We start from the raw sequence: 25,545 nt of genomic DNA on the forward strand, positions 1-25,545 counted from the left end.
ACTGGGAGCATCCTAACAAAACCCTGAACAGGCAGCCTTGAGAGAGTGATGTTGCTCTGAATTTGAGCTCAGGGATAGCAAGAATCTCTCAGGAGTGGTTTGAGTAGGTCGGACAGACAAGACAATCTCTCAAATTTCCTTCCATCATTTTTTTTTCTATGCCTTGTGTGTGCTTTAGTGTTAAGACGATTGGCTGTGGCTGTAGAAAAGGCTCTGGAAAGCTAATCAGTTGGTGATTAGTTGCCATGTAGGTCCTTGAAGATTTATACATTACTTAAATGTCACTTCAGTTTTGGACTGGAGTCCTAAGCAGGGTTTCAGGTGAAGATGCTTTGTGCTGCGCCTCTGAACTGCAGCCTTCACCACCAGTGGTCCTGCATGAATTAGGAAGAGTGATGCAATTTAACAGTATCTGGGGGGAAAAGAAGATTCCTAAAGTGAACGAGAGCACGTTTATTCTTTATAGAGTTTTTCTGAGTTAGCTCTGATCTAGGCTAGTCACTGCAGCATAAAGGTACTGCTTCATAGTCCAAGAGGTTCAGATAACACCACTGTGGGCACATCTGCACCCTGGCTGTGGATGTGGCCTTTGCACACCCTCAGCCCAGGGTACCAGGACACAGATTTTAATAGCGGGTCTCTGCATAGCCACCACAATCAGTCTTGGATACCATAATCCTCAAATGCACCCCCCAGGTTAATGTGGGGAAGGTAGATGAAGTTTCTAGAGCCACTTCCCAAGTGGTTAACGTGAAGATCCCTTCCCTTAGCACTACCCCATGTCCAAGCTATTCCCTAACATCTAGCAGGCTTAAGTACTTCACCAAGTATCCATATCTCAGCAAAGCCTGCTCAGCCCCTGGAGGAAGGTGACAGATCCTTGTCTTACCTTGGTCTGGAACGTACAGAAGACGTGAGTCAGGAATGGGTGCTCCCAAGCTAAGGAGAGGACTCTCTTCTCCACCATCGTACATTCAACGTCATCATCCATCAGCACCACATCCTTCTTCAGGGCTTTCACAGCGAAATACTGGTCTGTGCTCTTCAGCTCGGCGAGGAACACCTAAAGTGGAAACAGCTGCTCAGAAAGAGGGGTGCTCTTCTCTCAGAGCTGGCAACACAGCCACATGAGGATGGGAGATGAGCTCTGGGGAATTCACTAGGGTAGACCTTGAAAAAGCTGATGTTTAAGGCCCAATTCTGCCGTTAAGACTTTGTAGACTTTGAGTTTGTTCCCCACCACCAGAATAGTTTTATGAACCCCGGGGAAGGATGAGAAGGTCTTGATGCTTACAAGAGCAGGGGCTACTTGCCTGTGTGGACAGGACATGTCAGAGAGCCAAATACTTCGGGTAACAGAAACCATCTTTATGCAAATGCTCATGAGATACATTTCCTGTTTTCTGACTTCAAATAACAAAACATAGCATATTGCTTTGTCAACATGTGAAATGCAAATGCCCTGCACCAGATCCTCAGCAGGTGTAAGACCATGTCCACCAGAAGTCAGACTGATCTATATCAGATGTGACTTTCTCCCCTTCCTCCCAGTTAGCGGGAGGCCTGAGCAAACAGGCTGGGTCCCCTGTGCTTCTGCAGGACTTCTTTGAGAATAGCAAAACACATCCCAGAGGAGTTAGGACCTCTATCTATTTTTATGGGCAGGGAAAATGAGACACGGAGCAGCAGAGAAGGGTTTTCTAGAGACCACAGAGCAAAGAAGTCTCCGCTGGAAGGCACTGCCAGTCCCGACCTTTACGTTAACAGCCTGTCGACAGTGTTTCCCATAGACTGAATAAACACGTAAGATTCATCAAAGAGGTCTTTGAAGTTCTCTACCAGACACTATTTACTGAGTAAGCTCAGACATGTTTTAGCCCTGACAAAAGTTTTATTTACCCTTTTGGCTACTGCTGCATTTCACTTTGTAGCACTAGACAGAGAGTAGAGCCTAGAGCCTCCCTCTGTCTCTGCAGTGAATGACCAGAAATGCTAACAGTGCTGATGCTGCAGGCACCCTTTTTACCCCCGTTTTTGTGCAGGGCACTGTTCTTTTGGGGAAACTGGGGAACGCAGTACATTTGTGACTTGTGCTGTGACTTCCAAGGTGCAGGTAGGCAATGTTAGACATCATGTAGAGGGGGCTTCCTCATGGGTTTGGCCCTCAACCTCCCTGGTCCATGCAGAGCTGGAGAGACCCCTCAGGCACTGAGATCTGCACACCCCGTCCCCTCTATGGGGAAGTGAATCTCGCTCCAAATAAGTAAGGGCACCAGGAGCAACACCTACACAGGAAACTTGTGGGTGATGTTTGTCGCAGAAGGGCATGAAATAGCCCATCCTCTCCACACCCACGTGGTGCACCACAGAGATGCAGACGCTTGTAGGCTTGGAGAGTCCGTGTTAACACAGATGGCTGAAGCACGGTACAGAGTCTGCTTCAATGGAGGTGTTCAAGACTTGAGTAGACAAACCCCTGAGCAACCTCATTTGATTAGACCTGTTTTGAGCAGCAGGTTGGATTAGATGACCTCCAGAGGTCCCTTCCTTCCAACATAAATGTTTCTGTGACATCTATGCACTTAAGTCCGGGTTAGTCTGGGCTGTGGCATTTGGGTTATTCCGGCTTAGCTCTAACTCAGATGTCTCAGCTCTGCTTCCCATGCAAACTGTAGACATGCCAAGTATTTTCAAGTATGGAAAGCCAACACAGCAAATATTTCACCAGTTTAAGAATTGGCTGCAGCAATTGCTTCAGCTCACTTAGCAGGCAAAAAGCAGCCCTTCTTTAAGCCACAGTTTCCACCTTGGAAAGATGTGGGATCTGAGCAATGCTATGCATAACGATACTCATTCTCCTTATTGGCTGTGAAAATACAATGGTGAGTTCCTCTGAAATTCCTTCATGCAGCTCTGCGCTGGCACCGAGTAACATGAGTCCCCCATGTTCCAGGGGACATCTGCAAGAAGGAGGAACAATCCACAATTCATCAAGATTAATGAATCCACTGAAAACAGGTGGTTCTTGTTTCAAAAGCACAAATTCTTGGCTGTTGCAAAATTTGCTTTACGCTCCAGCACAGATAGGAGCTGGGAAAGAGCAGTTAGTGTTCCCAGCTGGGGACCTGCTGCTCTGGAGAGGGGAGGTGATCCACACTCAACTTTTCAGCTAATGCTTCTGCCTCCCTCCGAGCTTGCTCAGCTAAGTTGGCAGGAGTAGCTCCACGAAGGGGAACAGCACAGAGATCTTTCCCACCAGCTCTCTGTGGACACCCAGGCCCCGTCAACCTGCACAGAAGGGGAAATTGCAGCTTTACTTGGCTGCTTTCCTCTCCTGTCATGGGCACTCATGAGACAGCAAACTAACGGGGCAGAGGGAAGAGCAAGGAAGATCTTTGTCTTAGGCAAGGAGAAGACCAACTTCAAGACTCAGCCACGCCAGAGCAAGGCTTCTTTGAGGGCTTGGAGATGTTTTTCCTAAGTGGCCTTCAAACCACACGCTATTTGGTGCCACAATAAGCAATAAGCAGACCTATGCAGTGGTGTCTAGTCCCCTGATGCTTACCTTGCCAAAACTGCCCTTCCCCAGCATCTTGTGCAGGACAAAATCTTCGATGGTTAGTTTTAGCTGCACTTGGTGCTCTTCCCGCTCCTGGGGTTGGTCTCCCAAGTCCGACTCTATTAGAGCCTCCCCCTTCACTGTGCCCTCCACCGGAGTCTCCCAGGAGATGCCCTGTGGCTCTGCAACACACATCAAAGGATTCAAATAAACCCCTGGGAATGAGCAGAAAATGCCCAGAACACTTACAGGTATCGTCTTTAGAGTTTTAGAAGGGTATTTCAAATAAATGGAAATGTAGTGGCCACATCTACTACGTAGATTCGTTCTGCTCCCGCATTGCTTTCTCGCCAGAGGAAATTTTACTCCAGTATAACTCCACCTTCTTCAGTGGCATTACTCCCACTTTATAAACTCCTTCATCTGTCTTTCTGTTTTATGGCAACAAAGCGTGACCAAACCCTTAATTTCTGGCCACTTGCATTCTTCATTCCTTCTTGCTGGTTGCCGTTATGATGTGATCCCATTTTTTTGAGGCCTTCTCAAGACCCTTGGCAAAGCTAGCATGTGAAAAGATGGGACAGCATTTTCATATTGGGTGCCTGCTCCGGATGGGAAGCTCTGATCACGCACTCCAGCTGCTCTGGAGTGGAACTACTCAGAGTGTCTTCAATAGTCCATTCACCTGGATGTATGTGAGATTAAGAGATTCTGTCCCTTACTGGATTTATCCCATGTACTCAAGTGTACATTTGCTGTACTGTCCTAAATTGCTGAACAGCAAGAACACTACTCAGCTGACAAACAGACTCACGGGTAAACCAGATTTGAAACCATTTGAGGCTTTACTGATTCACATCAGCATAGCCAGTTCTACTTGTAGAAAAGAAAGAAAATAAGCACAAATGGGGACATCATTTATTTCCCTTTGGGGGCCAAAGGGCACTGTCACCTTAGCTCAGATGGTACCAAAACCAGCCTTTGAGGCGCAGTAACCTGGTGCTGCACAGTATCAAACCCAGAGCACTGGTATAACGTGTCTCTGATGTGCTTTAACTGGTGCCTTCTGACATTTTGCTCTAGGTCCATTTCCAGGATATTATCCCCACACAGAGCAGTATTAACTTGCATTGAGAAAGTAGATGATGGTGGGCCTGGGCTCTCAGCTTAACCTTTGGTTAGGGCTGGAGCTGAGGACCCACTGTCTCAGTCCTTGCGAGGTTTAAGTACTGATTCACTTGTACTCTTCTTTTTCTCCCTTCCCTTTCTGGTAGATGCATCTTAAAGCTCATGGAAGGCAAAACACCATTGTGTCAGTGCCATCATAGGCCTGCTGCAGTTACAGTACAGTGCTTGGAGGGGCACCATGATCCTGAAATGATCTTTTACGTGGGCCACATGGGTCTAAAGAAAGATGGTGATGTTTTTGCTCCTAATATCCAGAGTTCTGTGACTCAAGCACAAAGCAGACAAACAAGGCATCTCCCCAGGAGACTAATTTTTGTTTTAGGTCACTGAGCCCCTGGTAGATTTGTCCAAGGTCTGTTAATCAACAGTGCTCCCTGATCTCTCATTCACCCTCCTAAATTCCTGCCCTTGTAGCACAGAGGGCTGTGACACCTAGATCAGCTCCTGGGTGAATGAAGTGGGGATGTGTCAATGATTTTCAAAGGTACTGGATGTCAACCCCCACCCAAAAATACGAAATCGGAAACAGAATTAGCCATAGTGATCAGAAGGACTCCCAATCTCCTGTTCTGATCTTGGTTTCTCTTTAAAGTTCTCACATTTTACAGTCTATGAGTCCCAAGAAGGGAATAAACATATTATTGCCAGTGAAGGTATGAGATATGCTCAAGTATGGAGTCAGAAAGAGAGTTTAAGGGTTAGCTGAATGAGTGGCAGTTGGTGTCTCACGTCACCAGCGGTTGGAATGGCAGGGGGGAAATGCAGGTTTATAGAGAAGAAAGGAACCAGGTTGGGATCCAGGGTATCTGCCACGTCCAAGTGATGTGGCTGGGAAGAGTTGTTGATATCCTGGGATGAGAAAACGTATGTCTTGCTCTAGGCTGGAAAGATGCATGAAAGATTCACTGGCTAATAAATTCTCCACCCTCGTCACCTAACCACGTACAAACCAAAAAATTAACAAAGCCTGCCACACCATCTCACTAGGGGAAACTACCTTTTTTTCCTGTTGTAGATGCTGGCAATGCCTGAAGCGGTGTTACCTCCTTCGCTGGAACTGGGAAGCCAATTTCAAGAGGTCCATCCCTGGAGATCTGTTCAGTGTCACGCTGAGAGCGAGCCTGGATTACAGAAAACAGCAAATGACTTTTGAGCCAAATATCATGTTCTGAGTTTATGGACGCTCCGGCTTCTTAAGTGTGACTGTCACACAAGCCAAGATCTAGAAGAGGTCTTTGCTTATGAAAAGAGCATCTCTGTACCTAACTTTTAGGGGTTTGGTAACCTAGTGGAACCCACAGCCTTCAGCAAGGTTTCTTATGAGATGTGCGTGGATGTTAACAGGTATTTGTACTGCCAAAATAGAGATCCCCTATTTTGCACAGGGGTCTGAGTCTCTGACCATCCACGCAGAGGGCATTTTAATTAACAACATCCTTTCTAATAGTTCTCTTCGAAGAGAAATCTGGAAAAATACCAACAAAAATCTGGATCATGTTGTAGCCTCACCCCTGTACAGTGTCTGGATGTCACTCTGAAGAACTCCTTGTCCCAGGATGTTGCAGAAGGCAAGAGTTTGTCTAGATTCAAGGGTGGTGAGACAAAAGCATGAAAGACAAATCCTCTGAGGGCTACTAAACACTAAGACTCCATCTATGACTCAAGAAGTCCCCAAAGCCTAAATTTCTGGAGATTAAAAGAGTATTTTGGGGAAAGTATGTAGTGTTTGCCCTCTGCACAACTCAATGGTGACCCAAAGTATGCAGTGCATGGAGCTGGAGAGAGAGAGCAGGTAGGAAATAGAGAAGCAAGAGCAGGAAAAACTCCTCTTTGGAGGTTTGGCAGCACTACCTATTGCATAAAGGTGAGAAATATGCAGAGCTAAACCTGGTAGAGAGGCCCTCAGGATCGTATAGATGGAAAAACACCTGCTGTATGGATGAAGATGTTGCATTGGGATACTTGAGGAACCTAAATATGGAGGGCTGGGTACCTATGGATTTTGTCCCTCTCTGAGGTTACTCAAGAGCTGAGAGGTGTCCTAACAACCCTGAACTACTATCTCTAAATACTTTTATGGTTTTGGGCTTGTGACAAGCTAAATTTCCTTCTTTTTAATTCAATTTTCTGTGTTCATACACTATTTGTATGACAGTAGTATCTAGATCCTCTCCCCAGGGCCCATCTCTCTTCATGAGAGTCCCTGATCTGGGGAGCTTCATTCCAAACACATCAGAGAATCACAGGAGCAACTGCTAAGTGACAACCATGGAGCAAGGCAGTGACAGCAAAAGGACCCAAACCAAGTTCCTTGGACCCTGTTACACAATCTCAGTTACAAATATAATGTAACTACAGCTGTACCGAATCAGGGAAAGAGTCCGTCCAGGTCCTATCCTGTCTACAGCAGAAGTCAGGTACATACCAGGTAAAGATATAAGAAGAGTAGAGGCACACAAAGTCACCTCCTCAGAATATTCTCCCTGTCTCAGGGAGAAAGATTTCCTCAGAGATTTCCTGATTCAAAGGCAGTGCTTTTCCATTAACAAAATTAATTATTCTATTAATCCTGAATGGATTTCTCTTCCATGAACTCTGGAGATTGCCCCTTGAACCTGTGAAAACTTTTAGCCTCCAGAAATTGCTGCAATGAGTTTAATTACCTATTCCATGAAGAATCCATTTCCTATTCTTTGCTTTGAACTTGTTACCCACAGTACTCCACTCAATGCCCTTATTTCTTGCACTGAAACAAACGTTGAATAATTGATTCTCCTTTCTCTGGGTCACTCACAGCTTAAAAGTATTTACCTGCTGGGTGCTCTCTATCATTGCCAGAGCTTCAGCCATTAGTTTCTGGTTAACTCCACAAAGATTTGCTACTTTTGTCTGGCACTTGTGATGGACGTTCATGCCACATGCTGAAAGAAAGAACAAGAGGTGTCAGGACAACAAAGGATAGCGAGGCTGTAAAAGGTTTGGCATTAGGTTGGGCAGGAACATGAGCTGCTGTTGGCCGAGGGCAGAGACCAGCCACGTAAACAGCTCAAAGCCTGGGCACCTATTACATCTCATGAGATGGCACTCAGGTCATTTTTTGGCTCTCTGTGGAGAAAAAGTTTTTTTATATTGTCTTCTGGGCAAAAGGTTGCATTTCCACATCCACCAGCCTTTGCAGCTACAGGCTACCAAAACTCCACATCTATCAGCTCTTAGATAAACCGTAATCATAGAACAGGATTTCCCCATTGGTATAGGATTATGAAGATGGTGGAGTGTCTTGGGTCTGTCTGACAGTGGAAATAGAGCATGAAAGTTGATAGTAGGAGTGGTTTTGGAAGATCAGCGGTGTCACTGAGATGTTCTTTGCTTCTCTGAGAAGTGATTCTTCAGCCTCATGGACTACATATCTTTCTATATGCTGACAGTGGTCCTCCTCCTTGAAGAATGATTCTCCTTGAAGGATGGTCCTCTTTACCACTCCTTCACCACCCTGGATGCCATCACATACAGGTCTCAGAGAAATGTGATAAATGAGATTTGGCTTTTTAGATTGCAACTCTCTAAAGGCAACATCCCACTCCCATGCTCAGCTCATGCCACACACATCAGGGACTCACCATCACACTTCAATCCTTGCCGTGCAAGGCCCCAGAGGAGCGTGCCGCAGTGCTCACAGAAAGTTGGACTCTTGTAGTTGTAGACTTTGAAGCGGTGAGGCATGTCAATCTTGAACCGCTCTTTATGGAACTGCAAGAGAAAAGCCCTGTTGGCAACTCACTCCTCTCCACCTCAACTCTTCATGGAAAACCAAACTTGTACCACAGAAGATGGGATGTCTACTGCCCTTTTATCCTTGGGTATGACCATCAAGAAGAAACTATCTATAACTATCATTCAGATATACAAAGCCAAATTTTTATACATAATAACTGCAATTCGGTGGGAACTGGGTAATTTCTTCCCTGGCTTGATTTATCTGACCAGAGAGCTGCTTGCATCTCAGCTACACGTCAATATTTTTTGTCATGAATCACTCCTTGGAAAAGCCTATTTTTCTTCTTTTAGTACATAGGGAGTCAAAGGTGATGACAAAGTTGGATGCATCTACCCTGGAGATGTCAGAAGATGAGCGAGACGAATCTCATCTCTAAAGACTGTAGAAGGAGAACAGGAACCAGGGTAGGATTGGAAGCAAACAGAAGCTGTGGAAAACGATTAAGGAAAAGGGAACAGTCCTATCAAGAGTTAAAGTTTCACTTTTGCCTACCAAAAAAGGTTTATAATAAACTGATATGAGAAAAATAAAACAAATAATAGTGGAGATGTTAGATATTCCATTGACTGCTTGGAAATCTCAGATAACACAGAGTGGGATGTTAAAGTACTGCTCTGAAAATTCAGTGTAATGTCCTGCCTAACATCGGAGAGTGAAAAACTTCCTCCAGTAAATCTCCACCTCATGTCCATGATCTTCCTCTGAGCTATACTTCACACATTTGAAAAATGTCAGTCCTGATTCAGCAACTACTTATTCAGCGGCTGCATTTGAGTAAATCACAAGTAGGAGGTAATGAAACCATTGGGAACGTGAAAAACAAAGGGCACAGATCAGATCACACAGCCTTTTTTAGTTCAGTAGCATGTTTTGTTTCATTAGAAGTTGTTTTACAGTGATGTAGGAGAGATCTGAACGCCACTAAAGTTGTTTTAAAAACAGCCAAAGAATAATACATACCATTGTTTCTCTGCTATTGATTGCTGATCCTGTACACTTGGCTATTACTTTATCAATGCACTTCTTATGAATGGCAGCATTACATTCTGAAAGAACAAGTGTGTTATGGTGTTAATAAAAAAATTCTTCAAGAAAGTATCAAGCAAATAATGATAGTAACAAAATAAAAAAAATTTCTTACGTCTGCACTGATAGCCTTGTTTATTCAGACCCCTGAAATAAACAGAGAAATGATTAATTCTGAATTGTCTGAAAGCCTCGACAGAAGAAAGGACAGCAACATTTATGAAAGAAAGAGAATAAAACAGCTTTGCTTTTTATCAGTCTTTATAGAGCTTCTCTAATGTAAATATCTTCATTCAATCTAACTGTGGAGTCATTCTCTGTGGTTTTCACAGCACATATTCACATTCTGAATTTCACAATATCCAAATAGCGAACTGGGATGATGAGAAATGTCTGTGCATTTGGACAAAACCAGAAATATTTATAAAAAATAAACTAAAAAATGAAGGGAATTTTCACAGTTGGAATTAAAACTGTGAACCACATCCCTGAAGTGATGCAGTAACTCTACACGTAAGATGTCAAGGGTCTCATCCTGCTGCCTTTACTGACAGCAGGAGCACAGATATTCACCAGGGAATCATAGAATCATAGAATCATTTAGGTTGGAAGAGACTTTTAAGATCACTGAGTCCAACCGTAAACCTAACGCTGCCATGTCCACCACTAAAAGGAGAAAAAGCAGAAATCTCTTTTCCTTTACCATACAAACTCATGACAGACAGAGCAGAAGGTGGGTTGTGGGAAGAAGGTGGCCGTGAACTCGTGACACTTGACATTATGGATTTTGGCCTGTTTGATGGCTCCCCTGCGCTGGTGCAAGGAGAAGAAGCCTTCAGTCTCACAGTCAGCCAGGTCCTTTGCATCTGGGAGCAAAGGAAACAGAAGATTTATTAGGGTACCCTGTCCTGATCAGGCGCCTTGAGAAAATGCAGCTGCCAAAATACTAAGTGACTGAGGCTCATAATTCACTCATGGGAATAAAAATTTTTAAGAACTACTGCTTTTTGAAACCCACACAAGACTTGTTTGATGGTTTTTTTATCTACTGTTCCTACAAGGACACTAAAATGACATTAAACTTGGGAGTCTGAGCTCCCTTGAATATACATAATGCTACTTTTGAAAGGTAGAGCAGAAATTTCCCAAGGAGAGATAATTTTCAGTTAAACATAAAATTCTAACTTTGTATAGCACTGAAGAGCCATGCCCTAAAAAAGCTTAAATTACATAAAAATTAATTGTTATCTATATATGTGCACACACACACACACGTGTGTATATATATATGTGGGTATTTAACTGAATACTTTATGTGTGCATGTAATGTGTGTGATAAGCATGTATGTATGTTCCTAGGATATTCTTTTTCTTGTTATTTTTCCATGCCAACAATTGCTTTGCTGTTTGCTGTGTCCATGCCATTATTCACGGTTCACATTTAAACTTTTTAGAACAGCAAACAAACCAATTCTGACTACACGTGCATATATACTTGTGCACTTATATATGTGCTTGTGTCCACAAATCTAGATATGCACACAGTACCTCACTCTCAATCTCTGTTTTGTTTTACTCATCCATTACACAGCAAGTTACATAGATATTCTGTGGTAACTGGCCCCCTGTGTGATCTGATGCTGATCTTGCTTTTTGTAATACAAACACAACTTGCATTTTCTATGCTTTGGCCTCTGATATCTTATAACATACAAGGAGGCAATAATAGTCTGTTCTATATTAAAGGTAGGAATGAATGAAGAAAATATCAGTATGGACAAGCTATTAGCCGCCTTCAGTACTTCTATGCTTCTATAAATGGGAGGTCCTTCTAGATACCTATACTTCACAGCTTCACCCCACATCTGAATGTGGCAGAATTTTGGCATCAAAGACGGGAGAATAAAACTGAGCATTTGGATTGTAACCCATTTTCTTCAACAAAGCAAAATGCATTTCACGTGGACATCGAACTCTGCCGGTGGGCTTTGGTTCCCAGTGAAGACATGTAAATGATGGCATCACCTGTCCAGGTTGACTAAGCCACTGCCACATCCCTGGAGGTCTAGCTGGACCAGGCAATGGAGCCCAGTGAATGACTCAGCTCACCTTGCAGCAGAAACCTACATTTGATCAGCTGAATCACTTTCTAGGTTCTTTTCCTGTTTTGCCTAGATTGTTCTTGATCTTAAAAGCCCGACTAACATGTATACTTAGGTGTTGTCAACCATAAATTGTATCCCATCCTTTACATCTGCACTATAACGCACACCAAGGCACATGTTAGGTGCATACATACAAGTAGAATGATTTCAGAGGGAGCTGGCTCCTTATGTATCTATTCTGCCTTACTTAACATAATGAGAAAATCTATCATTTTAGTGGCAAAATGGCCAAAAATCTGCCTTGCAAATCACAGAGGAACAGTCAATCTTCATCCCCACCATACAATAAAAATCACTTTTTTGGAGCATTTCATTTTCATGTCTGCCCCACATAACCAGAAATCACATCTATCTATTAACAAACGAAATCACTTACCACTTATTTCCAGGAAGTATCTTGCATTCATCAGCATTCGGCCTTGAGGTTTCAGTTCTAGCTGGTTGAGATAAGTGAAAAATAAGAAAAAAAGACCAGTGCAATCATTAAACAGTCATTCAAAGAAGCAACAATAATTTCAGATGACTCAAGCTATCTCCTTTTCCCAGAGGGAACTGGTGAATGCCAATGAATGCTAATTTTTGGGTTGCTCATACCCGTGTGGGGCAACAAGGCAGGGTAGGAGCAATTATAGAGAGAGGAGGCTAGATCACCTCTTATCAAACACTTGGAGCAGCATGATAGAAGAGAAAAACCACAGAAGCTGTAGGCAGGTTTTAGACTCCAGCTCAGGATCAGCACTATCTATAGAGAAATCTCATGATTCCCAGTAGATCCTGTGGGGGTGAAGTGGGAGCACCTCAGAAAACCCAGCCAACTTCAGGCAGGTACTTAAAAGATGTTGAAATCTTTTAGACACTTGGTTCTACAAGTCTAACTTCCATTACAGTCCTTGATGCCACAAGCTTACTCAGGCATTTTTGGGGCCTTCCCACTGGACCTGGACATTCCCACCTATCTGAACCTCCGTCCATAGGTGCCTTTGTAAATCTGGATCCACTTGCCTAGGAATAAGAAGACCTACCTTCAAGGATTTCTTCAGCCTGAGAACCACAACAGTCCCTTCCCCACCCACCTCCAGCACAGCCTGCGCAAGGTGACCTCTCTACCTTCCAGGTGAAACCGTGCCCTTGCACAGAAAAGTGAGAAAAATGCTATTCTCTCTCCTCATGACCCTTGTGGGATGAGATATCTGAGACCACTCTCCCCAGGTTGTAACCTGTATCGCGGAGTGAGTGGAGAGAAGATGTCAGGAGCTGGTACGAGGCTGGGACACAACAGAACGAGGGTCTCCCAACTCCACTTGACCTCAGGTCTGTTACCCTTGCTGCAAGCAAGCAGCACCCCAGATTACGTCCCCCCTCTCCTCCTCACCAGGCTGCTGCCTCCCATGGCTTTGGAGTCTGGGGCTGGAGTCATGCTGAGCAGAGCCTTTCAGTTTTCAATTCTTTCCCTAAGTTTCTCAATTCCTTCCAAGTTATGTGTTAAATGTGCAAATCTCTACCAAATCTTGCTCTTAGGTGTGTTAAGTGACCAAGGCCTTTTTGGCTTTTCTACTCTCTGCTTAACGCAAGCAGCTTTGTCTGAGAACTGGCATGAGAAATAAACCAAACAAACAAAAAATCCAGGAAATCAGTTTCTCTCCAAATGTCTTTCTGCTTTATTGTTATTCATGGTATGGCTACCGAATACTACATGTTAAAGACTATTATCAAGAACTTTCTTGGTTGGACTACCAGGGAACACAACCTTACATTTAGCATCCTTATGAAGACTGTTACTTCAAATTTACTCCACTATAACTCCAGTGATTTTAAAGGAGTTCCTCTGACATAACTCTGAAGTCGGGCAGCTGTGAATCAGTTACATGATATTAGATTAAATTTTTAAAGCTGTTTCCCCAGAGCACATAAAATAATTCACACTTAGCCACTCACATTACCATTTGTCCCCAATGGGTTTCCTAAGCGAAGATTAATATGTGGGCACGGCTCACCTGAACCAGAGTCCTTGCTAAGAGAAGGCACATGTTTCAATATAACAGCAGCAGGTAATATAAATGTGCCATGCTCTTTTTTTTCTGACATGCATGGAAGTCTTTCCTTCAAGTCATACCCAAGTATACTCAAAACATTATTCCTCGGTTGGCAGCCAGTTCCTGCTGCCCTCCTGGTTACCGTCACAGCCTGGCACGGATACAAGGCGTTCTCATACCCTACAGCAGCACCCCATCCCATCCTGCCAGAGGAGATAACGATGCTCACCCATATCTCTGTTTTCCCATTGCTCTTTTTGCACCTCTCCGCCAGCACCTTGAGTTCCACCGTGGTCTCTGAAACCATTTCGGCACTTTTGTCCTTGACGATGATGTGCATGACCCTGCCGTTGTTGATATGGGCGTCGAAAGTGCTGTTCCAGGGTGGGTACATGGTGGGCTTCTTCTGCACGTACACTTGGCCATTTTCTGTCAACAAGAGGTGGTTTGGATTGACTGGACTCATCTGCACTAAGGCTTATGCTTCTCATCTGCACTAAGGCCACCACTCTACAGTCCCTGCGACAGATCTGTGTTATTTACCCACTTTAAGGTCTCTCTCCTGGCACGGTGTGCGAAGGACCACTTTGGAGTGTCTTAGGAGGTTACTATGTGAAGTGAAACCTAGGACGGGATTCTTCTCACTTAACTTTAGGTGTCTACAATGTGTATGCCCATATCTGAGCTGTCTGAACATTGGCTCCATTCAGAGCCAGTGAAGAGAATGTAATCAATATAAATCAATGGAGTCAGGGTGTGTTCATTTGACTAAATACATACATCTACCTTAGAAAAGATAATTTCCACCCTTGACTCCATTAACTCTATTGAGTAGACCTCAAACGTAGACTCTGACAACATAGGTACACACTTCTAATCAGGTGAATCTCATCATAGATAACCAGCTACAGGTATCATTTGTCCCACGGCAATGCAAAATCAAACAGGTTTGCTTCGATCTCCCCAAAAGCTGGCTGCACTTTGGGATTAAGGTTCAGCTGGAGCACATGTCCAGTCAGTTGCTACATCTTGGCTAACTCAGGGATGTTAATATATGAACTGTCTTGCAGACCTGCAACCACATCCACAGTGGTGTAAAGTTTTCAACCTAGCAAACTTTTCCTGCACCTCTTCCTCATGCATTAATTCCTCTTCCTTCCTAGTAGACTCATCTTAAAATGGTGAAGGGTATCTCTGAGGCTTATCATTAGCTTGCAGACAGTTATCTCTAGTTAATTCTCTCTGAAAAGAGTCTCAGCCAGCTTTATTCATTTCATACAGCCCTGTAAAAGGCTTGGACACTTACTCAAGGTAAATTCTGTTTCACAGTTACCCTCTCCAAATTTTCAACCCAACAAATGCTGAAGCTGGAGGCATAACAGAACAAAAAGCAGTTGTGTGAGCAGCAAACCTGCGACTCCTGTCTCCTAAAGATCCTTCTCCTATTTCCAATAATCCCAGCCTTTCCTTCATCCCACCCAGCTGGAAAAGCACATCCAGCTGATAGCCTGGAATGTGACACGTGCTGGAGAAAATCTTTCCCTAGATGGCAGGACTAATTTGGGTTTCTTCCCTCTGCTCAGCTTTGATCTACACAGGCAGGAACTGGGGGATTTCTGAGGCTTGTACCACACCTTCAGGATGGATTAAAATTGGTAAACAAGCTCCAAAGTTATGGAGGCAGGAGCGAAGGAGAAAAAAAAAAGGAAATGGTGACTCCTGATTGTGTAATATTCATGTCAGGAAATGAGAGAACGTTTTTTTGGGAGACAACAAATATCAGGGCTGTGAGATTATAACAAAACTCTCTCTTTATCACCCTGTACACTGGTTTCCTATGGAAGGAGAAAGAACTGCCAGAGCCACTGATGTAAACTATACTCACTAGAGAGATTTAGGTTGAGAAAGTGGCTTCCTGAGAAGAGGCACTCAGGATCCTGCAACCAATACTGACTTGCTGAAATTTCACTCCACAGCCCAACACCTGGCTCTCACAAAGTGCTTTTGCACTTGTTTTGATCACATAAACTCGATTTGAGCTGCAGTCCGCTCTGACCATCAGCACTGGTCTGCATCGCTGAACTGAGCAGAGATCATTCCTGCAGCATACGATCACTTCTCACACTTGTCCTGCCTGGTATGACAAGCGGTTGTGCAGCTAAATCTTAGGTTCAAATTCAGTTTCCCCAAAGTTTAGAGCAACCCAGTCTAAGGGGAATTCATCTCTATCAGTTAAGTGAGGTTGACTTTTCACATATGCAGATTTAGGCAATCATATACTGAGCTCATTGTCTGCAGGCTTAATTCATTCCCATCAAGCTTGCAAATATACATTTGGCGCACTCTTTCAACAAAAGCAAACAAAATGAGCCATAAAAAATGGGACATAAACTTCCAAGCACCACGGAGAACAGAAATCTCAGTAAGGACCATTATTTCTTTGCTACATCAGTGAAACTCCACGGATGTGAAACACAGCACTTGCAAAACAAGTGCTTTCGTTTGCATTGCACTCCGAAACATATGGCTTAAATAAACAAACCCTGGAATGTGAATGAACTGGCCAATATATGGGATCAGACAGTCACCCCCGGCGCATCCCCGCTGACGTCTGTGGAATTCTGCCAGGGATTAATCTAACCCTGGGTTCCTGAAAAATAAAATAGCTTCTGTCTTTCCCAGGCAGCAGCCTCCACTGTAGCTGGGAGCACTTTTCCTGGAGGCTTGTTGAGTTCAAACATGGAGCAGGATCTTTCACGAAGCAAATGTCACCAGGACAGGTGGTAAAATGGCACCGGGCCGGGTGGCTTCTGAAGGCAGAAGTCATTTTTAAAGGGCATGGTTTTTTATACCTCAGAGGCCCCTATGATCTCTGAAATGTTTTGTCATCAGTAATAAATAACACTTCTAACTGTATGGAGGTATGGGTTTTTTTGTTTGTTTTTTAAAGACTATATCATAAAATACCAGGGTTCCTTTTACAAAATAAGCAAGTGGAAGAAACAAAAAGGCTGCCTGAGATCTTTCCTGAGCTTCTGAAATTCTTTGGGGTGGCCTTGTTGTGACACCCCTGTGTCCACAGGTGATGTGCACTACTCCCAGACCCCTGGGGACCTGTGGGACTTATTCATCACAGCTAGTTGACAAGGGATGGCCTTTGGCATGAACCCAAAGTCAGAGTCAAACTCCCTTTTTTTGGGAACCAAATACATTTATCATCTACCACTATAGATGATAGCTCTGTCTGTAAAAAACAAACAAACAAAAACGCCTCACACTTTGCTAATGCTAAACATGGTATATATCCGATCTGTAATAGGACATTGCAAAAGTCAGAGCAGAGTCATCTACCAAACCAGTTGCAGCACAGAGCTTGCAGGGATTTGGGACTGGATCTATCCTGGATTCGGCTCTGGGTTTAGGCATGTCCTGCCCTGCATTCTGCACTCACCGCTATATAGCAATCATTTGTCCTGAAGAAATCTTAGTGGCCGTGTGTCAGAGCACAGGATTATTTGCATCTCTTACCAGCTGTGCAGCTGATCCACTCCTGCACCTTGGACATGCCACTTTAGCCAAAATTTGCATATCAGGGCACCAATATAATTTTTTTTTTGAATCCTATTACCATTGACTAGCAAGTGCTTCGTGAAATCAGGAAGCCAGAGAGCAAACCGTGATCAAAAAAATCACAAAGCAGGGATGCAGCTATTTCAAATACACTCAGCTGATGTTTGTCCTGAGACCTTCATTGCCTTTTGCCTTCTCTGAGCCTGTTTGAGCATGACAGCTCCTCAGGACGGTCATGTTGAGAGCATTTCTGGCATTTAGAGTCAGGCTCCCCTCACTGAACATCAGACATTTACCTCTGAGCGGACTGTCTAAACTGGCCTTGGAGTCAGCGGAGAGCACTGGGCTTTTCTGGGTGTGATTCATCAGTACCCAGTATGGATGTCTTCCTCAAGACGAGATGAATCCCGCCACAGAAATCCCTGTTTGTTCCCTTGGGTTCTAATGCAAGGGTAGCTGACTTGCTCCGATATCAACGTCCGTGCAGAAGACTGGAATTATAGGGGAGATGGACCCCACCGTGGCCTCATCTTGGCTTAGTCACCTTAAGGTAAGGTTAGCTATCTACACATTTAGACACCCTCCACCAGCAGCAGATTAACACCTCCCAAGGGTGGTTCAACCCCCCAAGAGGGGAGTCTGAGATGAATCAATCTCAGGAGGTTCCTGCTGCAATCCCTGACATGACGAGAAGTGCCCCTGGCTGCCCCACATGCTCTGAGCAACGGCTAGACCAGTGCAATTAAACCCCAGCAAACGTATATCTTCTATTAGAAGGACATCATTTTTTCCTATATTCAATCCTCGCTATTGGAGGAAAGTTCCCCAAACCACACTTGTTTATTTCTTGTTGGTAGAGGTACTATTACTATTATTATTATTATTATTATTGACTCTCAGGACCACAAAAATTATATCCCTTAGTACATTTGTGTTTGTTAGGTGCCAGAAAAAGCTTTTTGCTGTGTGTAAGACAAATAAATATAGGTCTGTTCTGACCAAATTGATTTTATTTACTTTTGAACTGACAGAAACTTCAATTTGAGTTACGGCTTTCAAAGGCCTCATTAAAGCAAACTGCCAAGCTCTGCACAGCAATGAAATAGAACATCTTTTCAGTAAAAAGTGAGATCTTAGGGATAACTTGTCATGCAGTATTTTCTTTCCTTTTGAATTTACCAGTCACCACATCTTTGAGAATCATTTAAAGTGTCATTTAAGCCAAGCTAAAGTTCAATGTGATAAATGCAGACTCTTAAAAAACAAACAAACAAAAAAGTAAACAAATAAACAAACAAAAATGCCCAGGGAAATACTGAATTGTTTTAAAATTCTAAAATCTTTTTTTTTTAAACTACTTTAACATCCTCTGGAGATTGAAGTCACAGGGATTCTCAAGGTATAAAAAGGGATTTCTGAATTGATTTAATTTTTTTCAAGAATCACAGCAGTCAAGTTAGGAATTTATCAAAGATTTAAGATAAACAACAGCCAATATGAGGAATTCCCTAACACTGAAATTCTTGATCTTCATGGTTCTTGAAAAGCAGAATGGAAGAACTTTTCATCCCCTCACTGGGACTATTTTTGTGTATAAGACATGTTTAAGAAGTGTTTTCCCAATGAGGACTCATCAGTCTTGTTCAATCAAGGAAAGTGTGCAATGATCCATGTATCCAGACATAGACAACAGCTTAGCGGGAGGTTTCATTTTCAAACATTTTACATAGTACAACAATTACGTAGAGAAATTAACTCTCTCTGCAAAGGCTGGGGCTGTTTGAGAGCTATTTTTTTTTAAAATGATTGAAGTTGCTGGACCTGTCAGTTCCTCAAAAAAATGTGATAAACAAAGATAAACAGGATATTTCTAGGACACCCAGACTTCACCTGCTTGGAGTCCCACTGACAAACCAGCAACTGCTCATAGAAAAGTGAAACCGAATATAGCTCAGCTCATCTGCTCTGTCACATGCAGAACTGTAATTCAGTTGATAATAACCTCAAATTGAAGACATAGATTTGTTGGGCACCATCTTAAAATCAGATTGTCTTGCAGGCCACGCCAAACCCAAACTTGCACTGTGCTGAGACACAAAAAGCACTTTACAAACCCTTATAAAGATTAACCAATGTGCTTCTTACACACCAGAAATGACACAGTAAGGTGCACACAAGTCTTGTAAAAACTCATATGCATATTTAACATCTCCCCACTTACCTGACTCCACGGCTTCTTTAACCATCACGGCACAGTAAGGGTTAATCACCTCCCCCTGGGATGGCAGGTAAGGGCCGCTGTCATAGTTGGATAAACCAATACGCAGAAAGGGAGACATGACAAGTCCTGTGTCAAACAAAAGACAGGCGATATTTGGGAAGAGTCTAAAAATTCCCTTGGTTTTAACCAGCCTCTTATCTCCGTTCGACAGGGTTACGCCGGCCGTTAGTTATCCATCCAGCTGGAGACTCTCCGACTTCCTCCACTGTCGAGCAAGACGATGGACTAACCGAGTGCTGCTTAACGTGCGTAAGGTAACGTAACTCAGCTGTCGGCTTAACCGCATAGCTGAACTCATCGCGGGGCTGGAAAGACCCGCGACAGCAGCTTTGAGTATTAGTGACTTGATGCCAGCCATCAGGAACGAGAATGACAATACACAGAAGCCAAATGGGGACTTTCTTGGCTGGGGTAACCTCTGCTGTAATTCGTGTTGAGTCATGCGTTCAAGCACCCGAACGCTATGAGAATAGAAAGGGTTTCGGGAATACAAGGATGTTGGAAGCCTGTGAGCTGAACATGAAACTGTGAAATAACTGTGTACTATTTATATACAGCATGGAAATGATCTCGGGCACTCAGCTGCCTGAGTGCTGACCCACATTCATAAGTCAAGCTATAAAGAGAAAGTTCAGCTTATATGAACCACGCTGTGTAGAAAATGGAGAAGAATAAAAAAAAACGATCTCAGGATAATTTTAAGCAGCTTAAAACAGAACCATATAAAATCAAGATGCCAGGAAACACAACAAAGCCTTTGGGTTGGTCTCCTCTGTAGGCTCTTCCAGAGCTTCTAGAGAGAATATGTAGTGAAACCAAAAATTATTAACTGCTGTAGCTGGTGGCCATTGTTGTGCCGCCTGGGCCCAATGACTGGGATTTACCACCCAACTCCTGTGTCAACTTCAGGGCTTGTCACTCCTGGCTCCCCTTCTAGTCAATGGGGAGCAAGAAGCTCTTTGATCCCAGCTGCAGATGTCTATGTCTTGGACCACCAAAGTTAAAAGACACGAGTCTTGTCACCAGCTGTTACCTGTCAAATATATTGACAATACATTGTTCAACTACAACAGCAAAAAGTTGAAGGACTTCTGGTGTGGGATGCAGCCCAAGTCTCTTCTCCTTTTTACACATAAAATGTCCTATCCTAAGGGCAGCTTCTCTAGCCTCACATAGCAGAAGATCCAGATTCTTTCCTGGGAATGGCATTTTCTTACCTGTAAATAGTATTTTCCTGACAGACAAGTTCAGTCTCTGGCAAGAGGGTCTTCTCTTTTCATTACAGTTGTGCACAACATGGAAAGGATTTTCTCAGCTGAAAGAATGAGGATAACTGCTCCTCTGGCTGGGCTGACTTTAAAACTTGGACTCTCTGTTCAAGGAGACAGCAGGCAAGACCATCAAAGAGAGAAGAAAACATGAGAAACCAAGACATAGCCCTTTACTTGAGTGTCTTTTCTCTTACCCAGCAGTGTGGAGCGATGAGTTTCCATCAGCCCCCTGTGCAAAAGTCTAGGCGACTGCAAAACTCAGAACAACTTTCTGTTAGTGTGTGGCCAGGTCGCAGCAGGTCGTTGTTTTGCTTGTGTCCTGGATATGGTGAGATCTTCTCCTTCTTCCTGTTTTGTAAAATGAAGACAAACAGCTACAGTTAGCACTGGGACTGAAACACCAACTATTCTGGCCCAAATATTCACAAATACCGAACACTCATGCTGCAACACTTTCTGACATTTTGGCAAACAGATGACCCATGCAGCCAACTGCAGCTATTCTCTGACGGGCATTTCGGCAGGGGAGGCTTCCCAGGAGGTTTGCCTAAATTTATTCCCCTACATAAGGGCAATTTATACAACGGACAGCACAGGAAGACTCTCCTCTCCTTCCCATTTGAGCTCCTGGGTAGGTTAGCTAACAAAATGGGCTGAGTTTTCAGGAAAACGGCGAAGACTCATAAACCCTCTTGGATATTGCGCTTAAAAGAGAACAAAACCGTCAGGTTCCTGGGGAAGACAGGATAGGACAGAAAGAGAGAAAAAAGTCCTGTAACTCATGTCTACTGCGTATCCCTAGGTACGCACAGACTGTGGGCCACCAGCAGCTATCAGACCTCCTCTGAAGACTGCCCAAGGACCTCTGCATGTGGCATTGCCCTCAACTAGGAAAACACCAACACTTTTGCAATTTTACAGAAGCTAGTGGGAAAGGCAAACACCGCCTGGGACTGGATGCAGGAGATTAGGACGATCTTATTCTCCTCTGGATGAGGGCAGCATCTCTCTGAAGGGTGTTTCAGAAACACATTAGCCAAGTGCCTGGATAAACTTGCTCTGGAAAGCCACTTGCATTTAGATATTCAAGCACAGGTAGCTCTGTAAGGAGGAGCATTTGTGGCACTGCACAATAGTACAGTGAATGGTTTATGGGTGGTCCATGGCACAAAATGTCTAAAATTTCTGCATGGACTGACAGAAGCAGAGAAATCCAATCAAATTAAGTAGGGAAAAAATCCCTTTAACAGTAAGAAATATATGTATATGTATTTCCCCTCTCTGTTCCATGCAATTATTTAGCTGTTTGTTTCAAAAAATAAGAAGCCTACTTAGCCTAAAGAAAAAAGGAAAACCAAATCAAAGTGTCTCTGGCAGCAGAAAGGAAATCCAAGTAGCTGCATGTTCTGTCTGCTCTGTGTGTGAACAGAGAAGTATTCTCTCTGCCTCTACCATAGTCCACTAATACTTCTGGTGACTGCTGGGCAAGAGAAGATTATGTATCCTCTTCCAAATCCCCAATTCCCACACCCTTGGCTTTAACAACCACTTGTTCCATGAATGGGAGCAAGGGGAAGTGCAGAGAGGGCTGTAAGCACCCCCTTACCAGGACTTTCAAAACTCGCCTTTAAAAACTCAGAATGCTAACCAGAATTACTAGTCAACATGTTGGGCATCTAAGAACATGAGTGTTGCCAAAGGAAGCTGAAGTTTATTTGATGACTCCTTGGTACTAAACCGTGGTAATGCTATTGGCTTAAGTACTAAAGAAACAAAATTAGGGCTAAAAGTTTGAGCCTGGCGCTCATCACATTTCAATGAAATCAATGTAGTTACAACACAGTTAAAACTGGGAAAGCATCTTGTCCTGCTAAATACATCACGGCTCCAAAAATCACTGGTTGGATGTGCTACAAGATACCTGTTCAGATCTGTGGATCTGCTCCCTAAACAGTGACGTTTAAAACTTTTCTTAGTCTTAAATCCTGGACACCCCCTCCCTCCTCTTCAGTGCAATACTTCATTTTGGCTCTGTATTGGTTTTATGTGGCAAGGTTTTGGTAGCGGGGGGGGTTACAGGGGTGGCTCCTGTAAGAAGCTGCTGGAAGCTTCCCCTGTGTTCGAGAGAGAGCGAGCCTATACCAGCTGGCTCTAAGACGGACCTGCCGCCGGCCAAGGCCGAGCCAATCAGTGATAGTGGTAACGCCTCTGTGATAACATTTTTAAGAAGGAAAAAAAAGTGGGGACGCGGAAAACAGCCACCGGAGAGAGGAGTGAGAACATGTAAGAGAAACAAGCCTGCGGACACCAAGGTCAGTGCAGAAGGAGGAGGAGGAGGTGCTCCAGGCACCGGAGCGAAGATTCCCCTGCAGCCCGTGGTGAAGACCCTGGTGAGGCAGGCTGTCCCCCTGCAGTCCAGGGAGGTCCATGGTGGGGCAGATATCCACCTGCAGCCCGTGGAGGACCCCACGCCGGAGCAGGTGGGTTCCTGAAGGAGGCTGTGACCCCGTGGGAACCCTGCGCTGGAGCAGGTTCCTGGCAGGACCTGCGGATCTGTGGAGAGAGGAGCCCACGGAGCAGGTTTTCTGGCAGGACTTGTGACCCCGTGGGGGACCCACGCTGGAGCAGTCTGTGCCTGAAGGACTGCACACCGTGGAAAGGACCCATGCTGGAGCAGCTCGTGAAGAACTGCAGCCCGTGGGAATGGCCCACGTTGGAGAAAGTTCGTGGAGGACTGTCTCCCGTGGGTGGGACCCCACGTTGGAGCAGGGGAAGAGTGTGACGAGCCCTCGCCCTGAGGAGGTGAAGCGGCAGAAAATAACATGTGATGACCGTAAACCCCATCCCTGTCCCCCTTGTGCCGCTGGGGGGGCTTGGTGGAGAAATCCGGGAGTGAAGTTGTGCCCGGGAAGAAGGGAGGGGTGGAGGGAAGGTGTTCTGAGATTTCGTTTTATTTCTCATTTACCTTACTCTGGCTGATTTGTAATAAAAAGTGAGCTAATTTTCCCTAAGCTGAGTCTGTTTTGCCCGTGATGGTAATTAGTGAATGATCTCTCCTGTCCTTATCTCGACCCGCAAGCTTTTTGTTATATTTTTCTCTCCCCTGTCCAGCTGAGGATGGGGGAGTGATAGAACGGCTTTGGTGGGCGCCTGGCGTCCAGCCAGGGTCAACCCATCACAGGCTCTGTACAATCAAGCACTTCACGAACAGGTTTCACAGAGAGGTTGTGGAGTCTCCATCCTTGGAGATATTCAAAAGCCATCTGGACATGGTCCTACTGGCTCCAGGTGGCCCTGCTTGAGCAGGAGAGTTGGACAAGATGATCTCCAGAGGTGCCTTTCAAGCTCAGCCAGCCTGTCATTCTGTGAAAACATGGGCGGGACAGATCTCACCTAATCCTAGACATCTACAGCATCTGTGTCTCCACATGAGGCGATTACCTGGGCTCCTGAGAGAGAAACAGAAAAACTGGCACCCTAAGATCATCAGCTGGATGGATTTTAGACCCCTCTATTAGCATGTGATGAACCCATTTCTCTCCTTTGAGAGCAAAGGGGAATGCCTGGGGATGTTCACAGGGAGCACCTCCACAGTACACAGCTGGTTTTGCTCACATTCCTCAAGCCATTAAATTTCAAAAAATCCCCTGCATTGTATTAGATGTAAAAGACTTATGCTGGGCCTTCACATAAACCAGTCTATTGCATGAGATGTTCTGCAGCCACCAGCAAACAGGCGAGAATTTTCTACCCAGCTGCAAAGCTTGTAGGTTTGGCACACCTAGTGTTACCACTAACAGATCAACAGCTGCCCATGTAAGCTTTGCAAAGGCTGGCTAAAAGCTAGCTAAAATTGGAGTTTACTGTTGTACCAGTCTCGTGTGAGCACTCTGTCCTGGGGTAAATTTCTTCACCCTGTCCAATAAATCAGACAGATAACTGGTTTCCTGCTTCTCTCTCACTGTCTTTCCTGAAACCACCTTGGCTTTGGCCCAAACATCTGTTTTCCAGGTCATATCTCCAGCTTTTGCCACTACAGGACTGCTACTTGGCTCGCATCCACAGCCATAAACAATTAAGTAACAACACAACTCAGTTCCAGCAACAGCTCACTGTAATAGCAGCAGTTTAATTTAACACTAGAAGCAGCTGCAATGGATATGGAGAGTGTCTGCTTGATTTCCCAGTGGAAAGGATACTATAAGGTATCTGAAAACTAAGGATGAAATGCATCTTTCTATAAAGGGCCACCTGCAACCTCTCCTCCAATAAAACACTAAATACAGGGTAATTGGGGTTCAGCAATACTGCTCCCTGCTTCGCTGGTGCAGAGGAGGTTTGCCCACTCTTGAGAATAATGCAACATGGAAATCATTCCCAGATGATATTAGGAAGTAATAAACTCCTTAATGTCCTTACTCAATTGTGGTTAGAGAGACGAAGAAATGAGTTCCTGCTCATAGTCAGAGGAGGAACTGCATTGAGGACAGCTGCCTTTAGTGGGATTTATGCTTTTGTGTTTCACTGAATGAAAATGGATGCATGCACGATGCAGTGAAGATGGCAATTTACTGAATGAGAGCCAACTGAGAGAGGAGGGGAAGTATTTCTGGATTTGAGATGCTGCTTCCCTAATGTCATAAAACTCCCATTTTCTAGAGGTCAGAGGGAATA

At 44.3% G+C, this 25,545-nt stretch overlaps 1 protein-coding gene across 3 annotated transcripts in view; it reads right to left on the minus strand.

Moving 5' to 3' along the window:
• PRKCQ (protein kinase C theta) overlaps nt 1–25,545 on the minus strand; it is a 65,052-nt gene that overhangs the window by 24,766 nt on the left and 14,741 nt on the right. For 2 of the 3 annotated variants that reach the window (XM_069801563.1, XM_069801562.1), the window contains exons 2-14: nt 21,066–21,219; nt 20,818–20,972; nt 19,541–19,666; nt 13,979–14,178; nt 12,093–12,153; nt 10,255–10,417; nt 9,667–9,698; nt 9,486–9,571; nt 8,368–8,497; nt 7,559–7,668; nt 5,745–5,868; nt 3,566–3,741; nt 890–1,063 (exon numbers count right to left, since the gene is read on the minus strand). In XM_069801563.1, coding sequence (XP_069657664.1) covers nt 890–1,063; nt 3,566–3,741; nt 5,745–5,868; nt 7,559–7,668; nt 8,368–8,497; nt 9,486–9,571; nt 9,667–9,698; nt 10,255–10,417; nt 12,093–12,153; nt 13,979–14,178; nt 19,541–19,658 — 1,374 coding nt within the window. In that variant the 5' untranslated portion in view covers nt 19,659–19,666; nt 20,818–20,972; nt 21,066–21,219. Of the gene's footprint in view, nt 1–889; nt 1,064–3,565; nt 3,742–5,744; nt 5,869–7,558; nt 7,669–8,367; nt 8,498–9,485; nt 9,572–9,666; nt 9,699–10,254; nt 10,418–12,092; nt 12,154–13,978; nt 14,179–19,540; nt 19,928–20,817; nt 20,973–21,065; nt 21,220–25,545 lie in introns of those variants that run through there. The other variant, XM_069801564.1, reaches the window with a different exon arrangement.

The sequence above is a fragment of the Haliaeetus albicilla genome, chromosome 14 (genome assembly GCF_947461875.1).
Source record: "Haliaeetus albicilla chromosome 14, bHalAlb1.1, whole genome shotgun sequence".
NCBI classification, from domain to species: Eukaryota; Metazoa; Chordata; class Aves; order Accipitriformes; family Accipitridae; genus Haliaeetus; species Haliaeetus albicilla.